This window comes from Dromiciops gliroides, chromosome 6 (assembly GCF_019393635.1).
Source record: "Dromiciops gliroides isolate mDroGli1 chromosome 6, mDroGli1.pri, whole genome shotgun sequence".
NCBI lineage: Eukaryota > Metazoa > Chordata > Mammalia > Microbiotheria > Microbiotheriidae > Dromiciops > Dromiciops gliroides.
In genome coordinates this window covers 179,139,886-179,158,723 of record NC_057866.1, presented here as the reverse complement: position 1 = coordinate 179,158,723, position 18,838 = coordinate 179,139,886, and the positions used below count along the sequence as shown (strand labels likewise).

Genomic DNA, 18,838 nt, shown 5'->3' with positions numbered 1-18,838 from the left:
TTGGTCTTCATGATAGCCCTGGAAATTAGGTGCTATTGTGATTATCATTTAACAATTGAAGAAACCAATAAAAATAAGGTTTATAACCTGTCCAGATAGTTACAAATTGAGCAAATATCTGAGGTCAAATTTGAACTGATTCTTGGACAGGACTCTGTCTGCTTAGTGGCTTGTGCCACTAAGGAGTCATGCTTTGAGGAAGTGGTAATGACAGTGCAGAGAAGGTGAAGGAGAGGGAAAAAATAATACAAGAGGAAAAGAAATGAGGGAGTGCCCTCCCTTTTTCTTGGGCTTAAAAAAAAAGATGACTATAGGATTACTGAAATGCTAACTCTAGCATTTACTGATGCTCTCTTAAGAGACTTTCAGGAATGGGAAGACTAGGGATAGGCAAATGGTGCCTTTTTAAAAAAAATAGAGAAGGTCATTCCTGCAAATTACAGGTTAATGAGCTATAATTTAGTTCCTAGAAAAATACCGAAATTGTGGAGGAGAGTATGGGTAATTACTTAGGACAGAAAACCATAAGCACTACATGTTAGACTAAGCATTCTTTATTTTAACAGGGTTAAGAAACTAGTAGATTAGGGAAATGCCATAGGTATAATTTTGCTTAGATTTCCAGGGAAGAAGTAGTAAAATACGCCCCAAATATCATTATGGATGAGATGGAGGTAGGTGGGATTGATAATATGAAAAGATTTGTGGTAGGTTAGTTGAATGACCACACACAGAGTGATGGTTAGTAGAGTGATGCTATTCTTGAGGAAACTGACAATGTAGCCTGGCAATTCTGCCAGATAGATAGAATTCTATCTTTGGCCTTGTTCTTTTCAAAGATTTTTTTTTCCCCCAGTGATGTCTATACAGACTTAGGTGGCATAAATATCACATTATCTGATTGTATAAAGCTTGAAAGGATATTTAATGATATTAGATGTCAAATCAGGATACAAGTACATCTACAGAGGTTAGAATCATAAGCCATGTCTAATGAGAAAATTCAAAATCAATTATTATAAAGTCTTATACTTAGGTTTACAAGGTACTTTACATATAATATCTCATCTTCAAAATAACCATCTCAGTCATGTGATATGATTAACCCCCTTTTATCAATAAAGAAACTGAAGGAGAAAGAGATTAAATGACTTGCTCTGGGTCATAGCCATTAATGCATGAGGCAGGACTCAAACTCAGGTCTTCCCTTACCTTAAATCCAGTAATGTATTTTCCTACACACCTTCAATATTTAGGAATATAAGAAAGAACTTCCTAGTAATTAGATGTATCTAAAAGTAAATAAATATTCAGGAGGTGGTAAGTTCTCGACAACTCGACGTCTTCAACATGAGGCTGTATGAGCATTTCTTAAGGATGTCAATAATAATGATGTCATAGTTAGCCATGTTTTATAGCTTAAAACACACACACAAACACATGTACACACAAAATCCTTTGACTGACCCTATGAGGTTGGTGATGCAAGAAATCTGATTGCCATTTTACAGATGACAAAAGTTAAACAGGAAGATAAGATATTTCCAAAGACACATGGTTATTGTTGGACCTAGGATATAAATCAAGATTCTCTGAATTCACATTAAAGATCCTTTTGACTATACCTTTCTACTTGTATTTTAAGGAATATTCATTTCAGATACAGCTTGGAGCACTGGGGCTTCTCCTACCTCTAGTAACTTAGAATCATAGATTAACACTTAGGTAATTAATCACAAGGGAGAATATCCCTAAAATAGAATATTATCCTCATTGGGATGGCTAAAATGCTGAAACCTAATGGAAAAAGGATGAATTTGACCTAGAAGAGTGCCTTGGTCACTTATGATCCTTTGTTTCAATTATTAAATTATTTTAAATATAAAAGAAACATCATAAAGGAAGTAGTATATTCACAGAAAATTCTGTCCAGGAAAGAATGTCACTTATGTTTATACAGTTAAATCTTGTTAATGTGATTTCACAGTAAATGTGCTCTCACATTTTTAACAAGTATACAGTTATAGAGATTTCATTATAATATCAAATGTTCTGTTATATTTTAGCACATGCAAATAAAAGCTTGATGCTGTGAATTCTGTCCTTTATATTAAAGTTTATGTCAAATTGCATACCTCAGTATTTCCAGAATCTGTGACTCCGACATGCTAAGTCTTCGTATCATTGACACAAAACAGAGCCCCTTCATATCTTAGTAGCTAGAGTACAAGCTTGGCTGTGGTGGAAAATTTCATTGCTTTCTGACTAATTCTGTGGCTCTGACTCTTTTACAACTTATTAAGGCTTTGTAAAAAAGAATTTTAGACCCATGTTAAAAGATTTTTCAACTTGGATATTACTCTCCAGGGTTCATGACTTGTTGACATAGCTTCTAAAATCTGGGGCTTTCTTCATGCCAAGAGGAAATAGTAGAGTTGGTCTTTGGTGTAGATATTCAGTGACTAAGACATTAAGCATTCAAATTGTTCTACTGATTTATTTCATATCTGTGGGAATGTCAATAGAGACAATGCTCATGTTCTCTTTGAGACTTTTTAAATTTTATTTCCCTATTTCAATAATTGTTACACTCCATGTGATAGGGTTTTAGCAAATAAAATGACATTTGTGGGGAGCTTGGAGATATGATAGATTTTGGCTTATATACATTCTTTTGTTGTTCTCATAGCTAATCTTTGAAAGAATTTTTGATAGATTATTTCTTTTCTTTCTTTTTTTTTTTAATTTTCTTTAGTGAGGCAATTGGGGTTAAGTGACTTGCCCAGGGTCACACAGCTAGTAAGTGTTAAGTGTCTGAGGCCAGCTTTGAACTCAGGTCCTCCTGACTCCAGGGCCGGTGCTCTATCCACTGTGCCACCTAGCTGCCCTGATAGATTATTTCTTAATGATAACACTAGCTTATGGGAAGAAGTATCAGCATAGGCTGCATGCCTTATTTCATTAATGTGCTGATTACTATTGGAAAACAAGTAGTCGGAGATGATTGCCAAATATGTGTGTGCGTGTGTATGTGCATTTTATATAGACTGGAACTGGAACCTAATCTCTTCTATAAATTATTCACTATGCACAATAATTTATGTGCCCCATTCAAGAAGCTAAAATTCTTTTGTATGACGATATCCAAGTTAGTCTGATAATGAGGAACTTAAAGGTCAGGAATACAGTGGAGCTTGTGTTTGATAGAGCTGTGCATGGGCTGTACATATTTCTTTATTGTTTTCTAGAACTGTGATTTCATTAATATAGGGCACTGTAATGATTGGAATGACGCCACCTACTGAAGACTTACTATAGGAAAGCTCTACCATGAGGAGAATGCCTCAGAGGGCAAGGTCATGCGGCTTTTCCTTGGCATCAGGAAGTAATGTTTGCGCATGGGTACTGTCTATCAAGGCTACCAGCCAGTCAACTTGAGGAACCTTCCATTTTCTGGGAAGAGACAGGAAGGAGGAAGGAGGGCCTGTGAGGAGAGGTTTTTTCTTTTTTTTTTTTTTTTTGGTTCCTGACTTTATAGTGGTGGTGGTGGCAGCAGAGGGCTTCACAGGAAAATTGAGGAAAGATAGGATTGCCATGCTGTTGGAATTCTGTTCTCAATCTTTCTTTTTCTATCTTTCAATAAACCCTTTAAAACCTAAACTTGTTTTATCAGTGATATTACTCAGTTTCCCCCAAAACTGGGGGGACAAATTAGAACCCACATTTAGAATCTTAAATTACAGTTTGGCTGACCAGGAAGAGGAAAACAGAATGTTCGTCTTGCAGAGGCCCTCCCTCTGCAAGACCAATGTCAAAGTGTCACGTCTATGAGGGACTGCCCCTATGGACAAAAAATGTTCTCTCTCCCTTTTCTATATTGTTATTTACATATTGTTAGTTAGCATAGGATATTATTTTTGGTTGTTTCATTGAACAAACTCATTCATTTTTCAAATGAAACAAAAGGGGGGGACTGTAATGATTGGAATGACGCCACCTACTGGAGACTTACTATAGGAAAGCTCCACCATGAGGAGAATGCCTCAGAGGGCAAGGCCATGCAGCTTTTCCTTGGCGTCAGGAAGTAATGTTTGCGCATGGGTTCTGTCTATAAAGGCTACCAGCCAATCAACTTGAGGAGCCTCCCATTTTCTGGGAGGGGACAGGAAGGAGGAAGGAGGGCCTGAAAGGAGAGGTCTTTTTTTTTGTTGTTGTTCCTGACTTTATGGTGGTGGTGGCGGTATCAGAGGACTTCACAGGAAAATTGAGGAAAGATAGGATTGCCAGACTGTAGGAATTCTGTTCTCAATCTTTCTCTTTCTATCCTTCAATAAGCCTTTAAAAACCTAAACTCATTTTATCAGTGATTTTAGTCAGTTTCCCCTAAAACTGGGGGAACAGATTAGAACCCACAGTTAGAATCTTAAATTACACAGCACTCTTAGTGAGAACACTTTCTCTATAAATGCAGATAGGAATATTATGCATTGTTCAGTTTTAGAAGGTTGCCTAGGACAACCTTTTTTTTTTTTTTGTGGAGCAATGAGGGTTAAGTGACTAGCCCAGGGTCATACAACTAGCTAGTAAATGTCAAGTATCTGAGGCCCGATTTGAACTCAGTTCCTCCTAAATGCAGTTCAGGGCCAGTGCTTTTCCCATTGTACCACCTAGCTGACCCCAGAAATATAATTTACTGTCTTAGTCTAGGTTTTGTTCTTTTTCTTCATCCCACCCCCCCCCAGTAGCACAAAGGAGGATTGAATCTTGGTTAGAAGCAGAAGGTTAGAAGGTTAAGAGGGAATCAGTCTAGAATCAAGAAATAAATGAGAAGCTTATATTTGGAGGAGTGCATAATCCATCAGTATTCTTCACCACTTTCTACTTTCTCTGGGTGGCCCTGGCCTTGCTAGAATACTCCTAATGATTTTGGTTAGAAGCAGAAGGTAAAGAGGGTATCAATCTAGAACCAAGACATAAATGAGAAGCTTCTCACTTCCCAACTACAGGATCAATATAGGATGAAAGATGTTCTGGTTTCTCACTAATGCTCAAGCACAGTAAGAGGAAATTTCACATAGAGACTTATGTAAAAAGGTATTAAAACCCCCAAAGTTTTTATAGAAAGGGGTCCATTCTGAAGAAATTCATTGTAAGGTCTTCTTTGTAAAGTCTACCAAAAACTTTTCCAACTAACTTTCTTCTAGCTCCTCCAAGATACTTATCTACATGTCTTTGAACAGTTATAATGAATTGCACATGTATCTTGCTTGTATTCTTACGTGCTCTGTTTCTCATTCAACACTGTATAGAAAGGAGTAGGGATTGTGTGATGACATTGCCATTATCTCCTTAACTCTGAAAAATTAAATTCTCTTTGTATCTTTATAATGACTAGCACAGGCTCTGAGCATAATGCTAATAAGATGGCATTAATTAGAATTTGTGTCCCTTGAGGTTGAATTGTCATCAGCAGTGGGCTTTATTCCAACAGGAATAGGTGTCATCATCATTCATCTTTCCCTTCCCCCCATCTTTCCCTTCCTCCTGCTCTTCCTATCCCCACCTCCTTTATTTTCTTCTCCTCTCCCTCCTCTTATCTCCTAACTTTTCTCTTCTCCTTTTCCTCTCTTTTTTTCTCCATCATCCCCATGGGTCATCTAATCTAATAGCTCATTTTACAGAGAGAAAATAGAGATTTAGAAAAGGTAAGTTTCCAACATGACTTGGGTGAATCAGCTAACCCCGATTTCTACTTGAGAAGAGAATGACTCAAAAGTAAATTCTGAGTATATTTTTCTCATTTCCATAGGCTCAGTTTCCTATCACAGAAAATACAGACCATTTCACTTTTGACAATGAACACCTTAATTTCCTCTGACCCAAATAAACATCTTATTTTTGCTTAAGGATTTGGAATGTTACAGAAATGCAAAATACCACAATGTGCTAATAATTAACTCTAATAAATATTACTTTAATACCAGTGAAGACTTGAAGGTGAAACCCATTATCTGTACTGCTTTTTAATTTTTTCCAGTTTGACATTGACACTGGAAATTGGACTGGAAAGTGCTTGTTTGTGAGTGTTTGTGAGACAGGGCTAAACTCCTTAAAACAGTTAATAATCATCAGTGGTGAACCAATTAAGGGCCTGTGTCTCTGTTGACACTCTTATTCCTTAATGCTCTCATAGGGATTTGGCTGTGGTCCTCTTTGGGATTATTTGTTAAACTGAATGGAGTGATAAAAGTGTTCATGAATATACTCCGTTTTTCCTAAAGCTAATTACTGCATTTATTTAAAACATCTTTTTGATGTTCTGGGGGTCCTCAGGAAATACTGATGGGAAATAAGTAAATTATTAGGTTGTGAACAAAAGTATCATCAAGAACACAATGTTCTGATTTTTTTTAATGCTAGGGTGCCTGTTAGTGGAATTGAGCTGTAATATAGACATGTAATTTTCATGTGAAAATACAAAATATAAATGTTCTAAAGAATAATAGGGTAGTGGAAATAATTTTAGTTTGTGAATTAAGACTAAGGATTTAATCCCTAAATTATTAGTAACTAGATGTGTGAGCCTTGGACAACCCCTGAATTTATCTGGACTTCAGTTTCCTTGTCTATAAAGTGAGGAGATTATGCTAGATGATTGCATAGATGCAAGAGAATACTGGCAAGTGTTTAACAATTTACTCTCCAGAAGAAAAAAATACTCACAAGGAGATTTGAATTTTAATCTGCATAATTAACATTTTCTCCTTCACTTAAATTTAAATAGTAAAAACAAGGACAGATCAAGCCTTGATTGTAGCCTACTGAAGAGTAAATGCTTCCCTTGAAAATCAAACAGACAAGCTATTGGGAAACTATTCAAGCTAGCTCTAGCACACTCCTTCTGATGGCTTTTGTTATTGGTTTTGTTGTTATTCAGTTGTGTCTGACTCTTTGTGACTCTAATTGGGGTTTTCTGGGCAAAGGTATGGAGTGGTTTGTCATTTCCTTCTGCGACAAACACAGTTAAATGACTTGCCCAGGATCACATAGCTAGGAAGAGTCTGAGGAAAGATTGGAACTCAGGAAGATGAGTGTTCCTGACTCCAGGCCCAGCACTCTATCCACTTTGCTATTTAGCCACTCATGCATGGTATTTAGTGCCCTGCAAATTGTACTTTGGATCTAATTGGGAGATCCATTGATATTTGACCTATATGAGAAAGTTGAAATATACGAGACTGGATATATCTGCAATATCATTGATTTTGATTTAGAAGGAAATCATAATCTTTGCTGGTGCCTATTCCATTCTCTTGGTTTATAGATAAGGGAACTTGGTTAATGACTTGCTTAACACCAATCAATCAATCAATAAACATTTATTTAGTGCTTATCTGTGCTAGGCATTATGCTAAGAGTTGGAGATTTCAAAACAAAAAACCAAAAAAGAGCAAACAATCCTGCCATCCAGGAGCTCACAATCTAATGAATATTATAATACAGGCAAGAAATTGCTAAGTTGACATTTTGACCCAGGTCTTCTGACATCCAATCTATCATTCTTTGGACTGCTCAAAGTAAGATATTTTGTAGCATGTCTGAATTTTGTAATATTTTTGGAACATAGGGGCACTAATTCATTAATTCATATGTAAATAAGCAACACTTAGTTGTCTAGGAGAGAGCTGACATTTGACTAGCACACTAAGTTTTGCAAAGTACTTTGTATGTGCTACCTGATTTGAACCTCACAATAACCTCATAAGATAAGTATTATTTGTCTTCCATGATAGGAAGTAGATAGAAAGAGGCTGGAAGTTTTTCCAGATTTATAAATCTCACTTCTCTAATGAAAATCACCAACTCATTGGCAAATTATAATCCTATGGAACCACCTGTGGGTACTGAGAAGCTATGATCACCCAGCTGGTAACATGTCAGAGACAGTATTTGAATTCAGGTCTCCCTGACTCCAAGGCAGCCCTCTATCAACTGCACTATGCAGCTGCTCTACATTTCTATAGCACTTTACAAATAACTTTTTTTCCACAGTGGAGTAAATAGTGTCTATTAAACCTATTTCACAGATGAGGAAATCGAGGAGTTAAGTGTGGAAAGGGAGGAGTTAAGCAGGTTAAGTGACTTTCCTAGGGTCACATATTTAGTATGTATCACTGGCAAGATTTTAATTCAGGTCTTCCTGACTCCAAGAATTTTATTAATTATGCCACCCTGCCCTTCTAGTACATTGGACCATTTAATAGATAACTTCAGATATACTAAGAATTATATATGTGTGGAGAGGGTTTTGAGCTATTTCTTTAGGTAAGCAATATCTCTCAGATTATTATACTTTCTTTTTTCTTTTGCATGGTACAAAATTTAAAACTTCCTGTGGTGTCAAATATTCCTAATTACCAGGTTCCTTCTCCAGTCTTAGGGTGAGTTAGCTGTGTAAAACATCTAGGGTTCATACATTTCATTTACTCATTACATAAGGGACTTGGGATAAACAGAGAGCTTCGTTCCACACATAACTTTACATAATGCTTGTTTGTGAGCATTATGGGAAGGCAGCTAAAGGGCACATTTTATTTAATGTGTGGGTGCCCAAATGTCATCTGTAAAATTTCAAGTGCACCCAGCATATAAATAAATGTCTCAGTTCTGGGATGTATGAAATAAAACATGAAACAGATTAATTGCACAATTAATCTTCTACTTTTATGTTAATTACCCATTTTGGATAGTTGATGACTCCAATATATTTTGAAGGTGAAATTTTGCTACCTACATCTGGAAAACTGATGTAAATGCTCACTCAGTCTTATGTTAGATCTGCTCAGTCTCATGTTAAGCTAAAGAAGACTTATCAAGGGCTTGTAGACATCAAGGCAAATGGCAGCTTGAATTAATATTTCAGTACCTGTGCAAGATTCAGTGCAATATGACCAACTAAAACCTTTAACAATTGTGCTGTTGTGTGTTTCCTGCTGTTATTGGGTGAGGTTGGGTGAAGATGAACTGCCAGGCTTGAGAGTTTTCCCAGCATGTGACTATTGAAATATAATCAATTGGAAAACTGGTTCACCTATCAGTGATTCAATGAATAGGATGCTTTTTTGTTCAACTTCTCTTAGATAACCTGTTGCCCTTTCAATTGCAATTACAGAAATAACAATGGATTTTTTTTAATAGAAAAAAGAATGGGGAGAAAAGCAACAGAAGAATTCTAGTGAAAAATAAGGAATTTCCATGAAAAGCAATCAATTCAACTTGTAACTTCTCTATAGCTCAGGTGAATGAGAATCTGTGCAATTACATAAACGCTTATACTACCTTACATTGATCATTCCAAGAAGTTAGGTGGTCTGGCATTTATAGCTAATGCAACACCAGAGTACCATTGCCTCTCCACTGGAGTGCTATGCTACTAATTAACACAGAATGACATGAAATTAGTGAAGGGGAAAGCTTAAACACAGATCTTCCATTGACCTTAATATGTGACCGTTATGATAAAGACCCTACACTGGACATGGATTTTCTATTTCAATGCCTCTTTCTCTCCTCCTTTCCAGTCCTCCTCCCTCCTAAGGCTCAGTTGAGAGCCCTAATATCAACTAATATTAGCAAAAATCATTTTTTCCACGCATAGGAACTTTCAACAGTAACAACACCTTAGTCTAGTTTACTAGAAAATATAACAAACTGTTCATGGTTCATAGAAAGGAGCTGTGATCATAAAATCTCATCTTTTTCTATTCATATAAGGGTTAGTTGTATTGTGAGATACTTCAGATATAATAATAATTGTACATACGGGGAGAGGGTTCATAGTTTGCTTCATTTTGGGTGATCCATAGCTATTATTCTGTAATTGTAAAGAACTCCATCATTGCTACACTTTAGGACATCCTCTTTAACTTCCTTAAGCCCTAGGAGTTTCACTAAGATTTTAGCTACCACAAGTCCAAGGCATCACTTCAATCTTGATCTTCCTATCTACATCATGCTACCCCTATACAACTAAATAAAGATATATGTGTATCATGAAGAGTGTTCAACACACACACACACACAATAAATGTTTATGAAATTCTAGTATTTGGCTATACTTTACTGGGGCTATTTTTTTGAGGGTGTTGCGATGAGGGTTAAGGGACTTGCCCAGGGTCACACAGATAGTAAGTGTCTAATGTCTGAGGTTGGATTTGAAATCAGGTCCTCCTGAATCCAGGGATTGTGCTTTATCTACTGTGCCACCTAGCTTCCCCATACTGGGCCTGCTAAGACAAAAATTAAATAACATATATCCCCAAGAAGTTTAAGAAAATCTATTTTGCTTTTAAAAATAAAAATGGACAAAAACATTTTTTGCAAAAGTAGATTATAGTTATCCCTCCAGAGAGTGTCACAATCTTTATTAAAATTAGAAACCTACTATTATTAGATATAATAAGCCAGAAAATAAATCAGACATCAAAAATGGAAAAAAAATGTACAAAATTTAAAGATGAAAGAAGTCTTAGAAAGCAATACTCTCATTTTACAGATGAAGAACCTTAGATTCTGATGTGAGTAAAATTTTCCCCACCCCTTAGTTATAAGTGATTTAACCATGGTAATAATCAGTATATCAACTAAAATTGTGATTTACTATATCTAGATATTTTATTTTATTAGTAGATTAAGTCAATAATAATGGATTAGTTAAAACGGACACCAGTAGAGCTAATCCCAATGCTATATGATTAGCAATGTCATATGATCAAGTCTTGATAGAAACCATTTCTAGCCATCATCTGTAGCTTCTAGCCATTTTTCTATTAGGTGTTCAGCAATTACAGGTGGCAGATTGTGATTATTAAATGGCAAGTAAATTGATTAACAAGCCTAGATGATGGGAGAAGTTTGTCTAAAATTTGTAGGGTATATAAGCATTTAAACCCTGTAAAGGTATAAAACCCTGTTGAGCCCCAAGCTTGGGGTCTTTCAGGTCCTACCCCTCACTGACGGGGTTTATTGTGAGACCAGTACCCTCTCTCAATAAACCTATTTTCCAAGGCTTGGAGACTTTGCTGTTTCTTTCCTTTGTCGGACTTAGAAATTTTTGCCACACAGTGCAGGTATGTGATTTACCCAAGGTAGTAATTGACAAAGGCGATATTTGAATCCAGGTCCTCTAAATCCAATACTCTTTAAAATAAGTCTCTTGGTCTGTTATAAAGCCCTGAGCTAATGAAGATGTGAAGCTAGAGGTTATTTTAAACTATGGAAGATAAACTCAGTGACTTTTGCTAAAAACCAGTTTTGAATTTTAAAAAATTAAAATAGATCCTTTCAAATTATGTCTATTTGGTAGGAGAACATTTAAAGCTTTAAATGGCAAAAGGCATATCTGAGTTATAAAGTTGGATATCATGGCCAAAGAACAGATCATTTATACTTCCAATTCATTCAGTCAATATACATTTACAAGTGCCAATTTTGGTGTTAAGCACTGCAGATACAAAGAAAAGTAAAAGACAATCCTTCCCTTGAGGAGCTTACAATGTAAAAGAGGAGGCAACATGAAAATAATAATGTACAAACCCATATATATGTATATATTATATATATGTAATATTTTACTATTTTAGATTTAAATATATTATGACAATATATTATATGTATATATTTATTTTAGTATTATACATTTATATTATTCTATATGCATATATGTATGTGTGTATATGTGTATGTGTGTGTGTGTGTGTGTGTGTGTATGAAATCCATAGGAACTGATGAAATTACTAAGTGAAATAGAATAAAGAGTGAAATATGAATGAGGAGGGTCCAGGGCAGCAGAGGAGATGATAGGTGAAATGTGTAATGTGAAGCATAGCTTGGGCCTGGCTACAACAGTGACCTTTGTGTATCCTCTCATCAGTTGGGTAAGCACAAGTCCCAGGGTGAGATTTCCTGAGTTGAAAGGGTTGTCTCCCAAGGTATGGTCTCTGCAGTACCAATGGTCAGGAAAATACTTCATTTGGTTTAATGCTAGTAAATGTCAAATAACTGACTATCTGGAAAGCATGACACACTTTTAAGTTCAAACTGAATTATTAACATTTTCTTCATCATTTCATTTAGTCCAAGCAATCAAGAAGACAATAAATCAAGGCAGCATTTCAAATTAAGGGGAGTTAGAAAAAGGGATGATAGTTTAGTTTGAAAATGATCAGGAAGTGACAAGGAGGCTAGGTTGTGGGAAATAGAAGGTCAAAGCTCACTCACTTATTAGAAGTCAGAGAGGGACCCCAAGGCAGAATCTAGAATCCTCTAGTAGGAGGGGAGTAAAGAAATGGTTCAGAGTTCAGGTGCCATAATTTATAAGTTGATAGAAAATCTGTATGACACCACTTCCTCCCAGCTACATGACACCAGTTCAGTGATTATAATGACACAGAGTTAGGTTTTTACACACCCTAGCACTGGAACTGGAGTACTGTGAACTCCTACCAAGCTAGAAAGACTTTGAGCATTGGCCCAGTGATAGAATGTATTTCTGCTATGTGAAGACTAGCCTAGCTAATTTCAGAGAGATCATCAAAAGGTTGGTAGCTAGTAGAAGGTGATATATTATTTTTCAGGTAAAGTAACTTTTATCCCCATGAAAGGGTTATATTCATTTCAAGCATCAAAAAATAAATAAAATAAACACCAAAAAAAGGGTCTTCAGCTGCATCCAATGACATAAACCTGTGAAAGCAGGAATCATTTCATTTTTTCTGTCTGCATTAACATTGATCATAAAAGAACTTAGTCTCAAAGCATGAAAATTCAGGCAAGCTCTGTCAATTAGAAGCATCTTACCATGAGAGCCACCCTCTATATCCATTATCACACGTAGGGGCTACAATTCTCAAAAAAGAGAAAGGGACTGAAACATACCCCCTCATTTTGCTTCAAACAGAATAGTTTAGAAACAAATATCAGACACAGGATCCACAAACACAAATTTGGGAAGTAATAAAACATGTTTAGAGAGCTATCACCAATAGGGTTTAGGTTCAGGCATTTTTTTTATTATACTCAGGAGGCCCAACTTTGTAGTCAGTCACTGGCACAAAAGAAAGGAGGAGTTTTGGCTAAGTATTTTAAGATATCACACAGTTGAACAGCAAAGCCAAACTCTTCTCATCAAAAGGTGTATGGACCAATATTGCTTCATTCCCATATACCCAACTCAGCACAATATCAATCATATAGTAGTTGTTTAATACATGTTGATTGACCCAAAAAAGGAAATAAAATAAAAATTCCTATAATAAAATAAATATGAAAATTTAATATTTTACTTAAAAAACAAAAATATAAACAATAAAATAAAAATGCAATTCTGCTCTTAAAGAGTTTATATTCTATTCTAAATATCACCTATGCAAAGACGATTATGTTTAATCTGCACTAGTAGAGGGAATACTTCCAGAATGTGTTTTTTTTTTGAGGGGGAAGGGTTGAGTTTTGAAATATGAAGTCAGCAGTATTTTTACATTTTCAAAACATTTTAAATTTACATCCTTCTGCACAGTGTCTCTGTCGTCTACTCTATAGATCTATGTGCAAACAAACAGAAGCAACAGGTATTCACACATACAAAGACTACAAAGTAATTTGGTTGGAAAGTGGAAGATGGGAGTGGAGGGGAGGTACTAACAGCTGGGGGAATTCATAAAGGTCTTCTGCAGGTGAAAGCATTTGAATTGAACTCTGTAGAGAATTCCAGATAATATGAGGCAAAGATGGCAAAGGAACGAATTCTGTGTGGGGAGGGAAGAGCAGCCTGAGAGAACCATATGGGGCTAGGAGATTGTGAGGAGGCCAATTCAACTTTATAGAGTATGAAGGACAGTAATTTATAATGTATCTGGAAAGGCAGATTGGAGCCAGGTTGTGAAGAACTCCTGGAGCAAACAGTAAATGAGGAGTGCTTGTTAAGCAAGGGAAGCCAGTTCTCTACTTTGGGAATATCACTTTGAGTTTATGTGGTGAATGGATTACAGAGGGGAGTGATTTGAGAAAGAAGACACACTTAAGGACCTATTGAAATAGTGCAGGTAAGAACTGATGGAGGCCTGCGTTAAGATAGTGGCTGTGTGAGTGGAGAGAAAGGGACAGAAGCCAGAAGTGTTGTGAAGGCTGAGTTGCTGAGATTTGGCAATTCACTGGATATGGTAGGTGAGGAATGGAGTATGACAGATAGGGAACCTGAGAGATTGAAAGAATGTTGGTGGTCTATGAAAATTGAGAAGAATGATGAGTTTGGGAGGCAAGATTGAAGAGAATGTTTTGGATACATAGAGCTTAAAATGAACACATTTTACTGGATAGATATCAATTCAGGTGTGCTATAGCACACTGTGCTACTGTGGATTGTACTATGCAATTATGGGGACAAAAGTGTTAAAAAAGAAAGCATGACATTTTTATTTAGTATCCTTTTGTTCTTAATGTTTTCATGCTTGAGTTTTCTATGTTTTTGGTATCAATTTAAGAAGCCATTGCAATGATCTCAAAGTACAGAATTGCAACTGCAGATACATGAAACTTATTATGGTACGATTTGCTGTGAAAAATCAATAATTTTATGCAAGTTAAATTATACAGGGATGTTTGGTGATGATTGCAATTCATTTAGGATGTGATAGGACTGAATGTAGTTTAAAGTATACCTTGATGTGGTAATCAGATTAAATTGATTTAATCTCATCCTAAACTAGGGTTTATCATTAGTCATGGGCAATTACTGTCAAAAAGGACATGTTCTAGTCATTCATTTACATAATATGAGCCCCCCTTTGGATTGCATATGAATTAATTAAATTTTCTTTAATTGTAGCACACTTACATGCAACATGCAGCTTCTGAGTTGTATAAAACAGGTCATTAACTTCTAGAAAATGGCCAATTTCCTAATACAACCATCTTAAATGAATCACTAAATTTAAGACTTTTGGTTGTGGTTTAAAATTATAAAGGTCCAATTGAAGTCAAATCGCAACTCATATTTGTGGTCCTCTTAAGGAGAGAACAGGTCTGCAACATTTAAACGTACTCCAAAGGTCAAGTCTTAAATCTATACATTTCCTTTGTTTATTGAAGATCCAGTATAATTCAGATACAATTTATGAAAAATTTATTGAAGTATTTTTTTAATTCTTTAAATTGTTTATCAATATTTAAGCACATTTTCTTAGTGATCTTTTAAAAGTCCTGTCTTCTGCCTTGTGGGTTACTAAAATATGAACTACAATAAATATTAGAAGATTATAGGATCATAGATATAGACTCTTAAAGTAATTTAGAGATTGATGAATCCTCTTAGAAAAGAGAGTAATCTCACTCCAGTCTTCAAAATGCTTCTATTGGTTTTTAGGCATTTCAGTTGTGTCTGATTCTTTGTGACTCCATTTAGGGTTTTCTTGGCAAAGATATGAGAATGGTTTGCCATTTCCTTCTCTAAAAGATTTCTATTATATAGAGAGCCAGACCCATGCTCAGAATTTATAGTGAGTTAGTAATTAAAGCAGTGACAGTTTTAGTGTAATCAGCAGGTATCACCTGATCAGTTTAACTATTTCGTATCTACTCTCATTTTATGTTGAATTTGTTTACTCCCATACAAGTTTCTGTGGAAAGAGGCACTATGGAGTACTGCTAAGAATACTAGGCTGAGTCAGGAAGACTTCTATATGAATACCCTGACATATTTACTAGCTGAGTGACTCTGGAGAGTAACAATCTATCTCAGCCTTACTTTATTTGAGAAGAGGGATTTTAAGATCTATCATGCTTTCTACCTAGCATTATTGAGGAAAAAAATGACATAATGTATGGAAAGCAGTTTGTCAACAACAACAAAAAAAAAACACTGTGAAAAATTCAGTTGTTATTTTTATTATTTTCCATGTTCTTTCCTTCAACAGAACAAAAATTCTGCTATGGCAGGTACTAGTTCATATTTGTCACTATATCCCCAGCATATAACATAGAACCTGGAACCTAGGAGGAGTATAATAAATGGTGGTAAAATGAATGAAAATGAATTATATAATTGAAGAATGGGAAAGAGTCAGGAGCTATGAGGTGTGGTGATAAAATAATGAGTTTGAGATGTGAGATTCAAAGAAAGTAAGAAATATAATATATAGACAAAGCACTTTTGAAATATTATTATTTAATTATTACTGTATTATCATAAAAAACTCAGTTTCTGAGGATTAAGAAACAAAGTTTATGGCCGTTATGCACTTTGGTTTCAGAGAAGAGAATGATTGGAACATATGCAAATATGTGTGTATATGTAGACACACACACACATATTGTGAGGGCCAAAACTTGATATACAGAGTGTTATTTGGGTGACTTGCCTTAATATTGGGGTCCCAGAAATATGAGGGACCCTTTTAGGTTTAACCTCCCCTCTGAACTGCTCATTTTAGATATTTCTCCCAGGCCAATAAGAAAGGATCCTCTAAGCTTTAGTTCACAAAAGGATCAGATTTTATTACTTGAGAATTAATTAAACAACAAAGGTGAAACTAATAAAAATCAAAGATAAGGAAAGAGGAAAATAGAAATGCAGAGAAATGCTCTTAAGTCTAAATTTAGCTTAAGCTGGTTCAAAAGAATTTAGGGTTTTCCGTAAGTAACTCACCAATCTGAACAGCCCACCAGTCTAAGGTTGTCAGCTCGCCACCAGGACCTCAGTCACCAGCCAGAGAGAGTGAACTCGAGTTCCGGAAGTCACTCTAGAGTTGATGTTCTGGAAGTGCCTCAAGAGTTTAGTGTTCCAGGAGTGCCCTTTAACCTCCCTTCCAGGCAGCTTTCAATCTTTTCTCCCCCAAAAGGGGAGGTCCTTCAAAAGCTGCCTATACCACAAATAATTTTTACCACCATATAAACATTTGCACATAAAGATATGTATATAAATATATTTACATATATATGCATAAAATATGTATATATATATAAGAAACATAATGTTATATGTGTGTGATTTTATTTATTTCATTCTTTGTCTATTAATTATTTTATTTTAATTAATTATTTATTATTTATAGTATGTGCGTCTATCTTCTAGAAACACGAAGAAAAGCATGGCATAGTAGATAGAGTTATGGGGGGGGGGCAGATAAAATAGGTTCAGGTACTGTTTTTTGACAAATATTGGCTGGGTCATCTTGGACAAATCACTTCACATTAAAGAACACCAGGCAACTTTTCTAGACTGTAAGTTGCAGGACAGTTGCTGATCTGAGGTAATAGAGGAAGTGTTCTTGGGGAGTTATCTACATTAATGAAATTATACTTCTATTTTATATTCTTCACAAAGAAACATAAGAATTTTTTAAATGAAATATATCTAAGGGAACTTCTCAAAGTCAAAATTTCTAGAATTATAAAGCCCTGCAAACAGATATTTATACAAGGAAACAAACAAATCCTTTCTTTTCTTTGTCTGTGGGTAGATAATATTAATGATGTGTAAATATATCCAAGCATCCTTTAGGAAGGAGACTCTGTGTGTGTGCATTGCATAGGCATGGTATATTAAGGGTATTTAGGGGTGAAAACAATCAGGTATATGGTAGTGGGATTCACTAATCAAAATACTGAGATAAAAATTCTAACAGTGAATGAGTAAGGGTTAGATGTGGGTGATGATTTCATTCCAGATCTGGCTCTAGTTTTTCTTCTGCTCAGATAATTGTTCACATAGTAATAGATACTTGAAGCATTGAAGCCTACTAAACCTACTACCTCTTCTAGACTTGTGCTGGGGATAGACTGATCTGGCTGGATGAACCACATATTCCACCCTGCATGTGAATAAGGGCCATTGGACTAAATTAGCCGTTTGTAGCTTGATTCCTCTATAATATGCATGTTGTTTTATTCATAGCCTATGATGATTGTCATAAAATGTAGAATATATTTTAAGAATGAAAAAAAGTCTGTTACTCATCTCTGCAAATATAGACTGTATTCTTTTTTTCTCCTCCAGGGTATCTCAATCAGAATGTTCCACTTGTATCTTGTGAAAATAAGTACTGTGGCTTGGGAAGACACTGTGTTATTAGCAGAGAGACTGGACAAGCTGAGTGTGCTTGCATGGATTACTGCAAGCCTCACTACAAACCTGTGTGTGGGTCAGATGGAGAATTTTATGAAAATCACTGTGAAGTACACAGAGCTGCCTGCCTGAAAAAACAGAAGGTTACTATAGTTCACAATGAAGATTGTTTCTTCAAAGGTAAATGCAAAGAGAACAATCTCCTACCTCTTTTATTACTTCCATTATCTCTTGCATGGTCTTAGCATAGACGGTCACGAAGATCTAAAATGGAAATGTAAAGGGTTTTTTTTTGTTTGTTTGTTTGTTTTTTGTTTTGGGTTTTTTTTTTTTTTGGTATCTGCTAGTCCAATACTGCATATCTACTTGTAGGCAGCATGATGTGGTGGATATAGCAATAATTCTGTACTCAAAACACAAGGGTTAAAATTTCATTTCCAACCTTTATATTTTGGAACCTTGGGGAAATTGCTTAACCTCTATTGGCCTTACTTTCTTCATTTGTGAAATTATAAGGTTGGACATATGGCATCAGGGGTCCCTTCCAACTTATTATTTATGAGTTTATAATTTCATTTGAATAAAATTGTGTCTACATGAGAAACTAGTGGCTACTATTTGCTTTAAGTACTTAATTTATCCTCTAACACTATACTCTATGGGCCATTCAGGTGCAGAGCAATACACCCAGAGAAGATCACCTCCAATAGACTAATA

General features: G+C 35.6%; 1 protein-coding gene across 1 annotated transcript in view; it reads left to right on the top strand.

The window, feature by feature from the left end:
- Positions 1 to 18,838, top strand: part of FSTL5 (follistatin like 5) — a 996,384-nt gene that overhangs the window by 293,535 nt on the left and 684,011 nt on the right. The window contains 1 exon segment of the mRNA XM_043971840.1: positions 18,053 to 18,301. Coding sequence (XP_043827775.1) covers positions 18,053 to 18,301 — 249 coding nt within the window.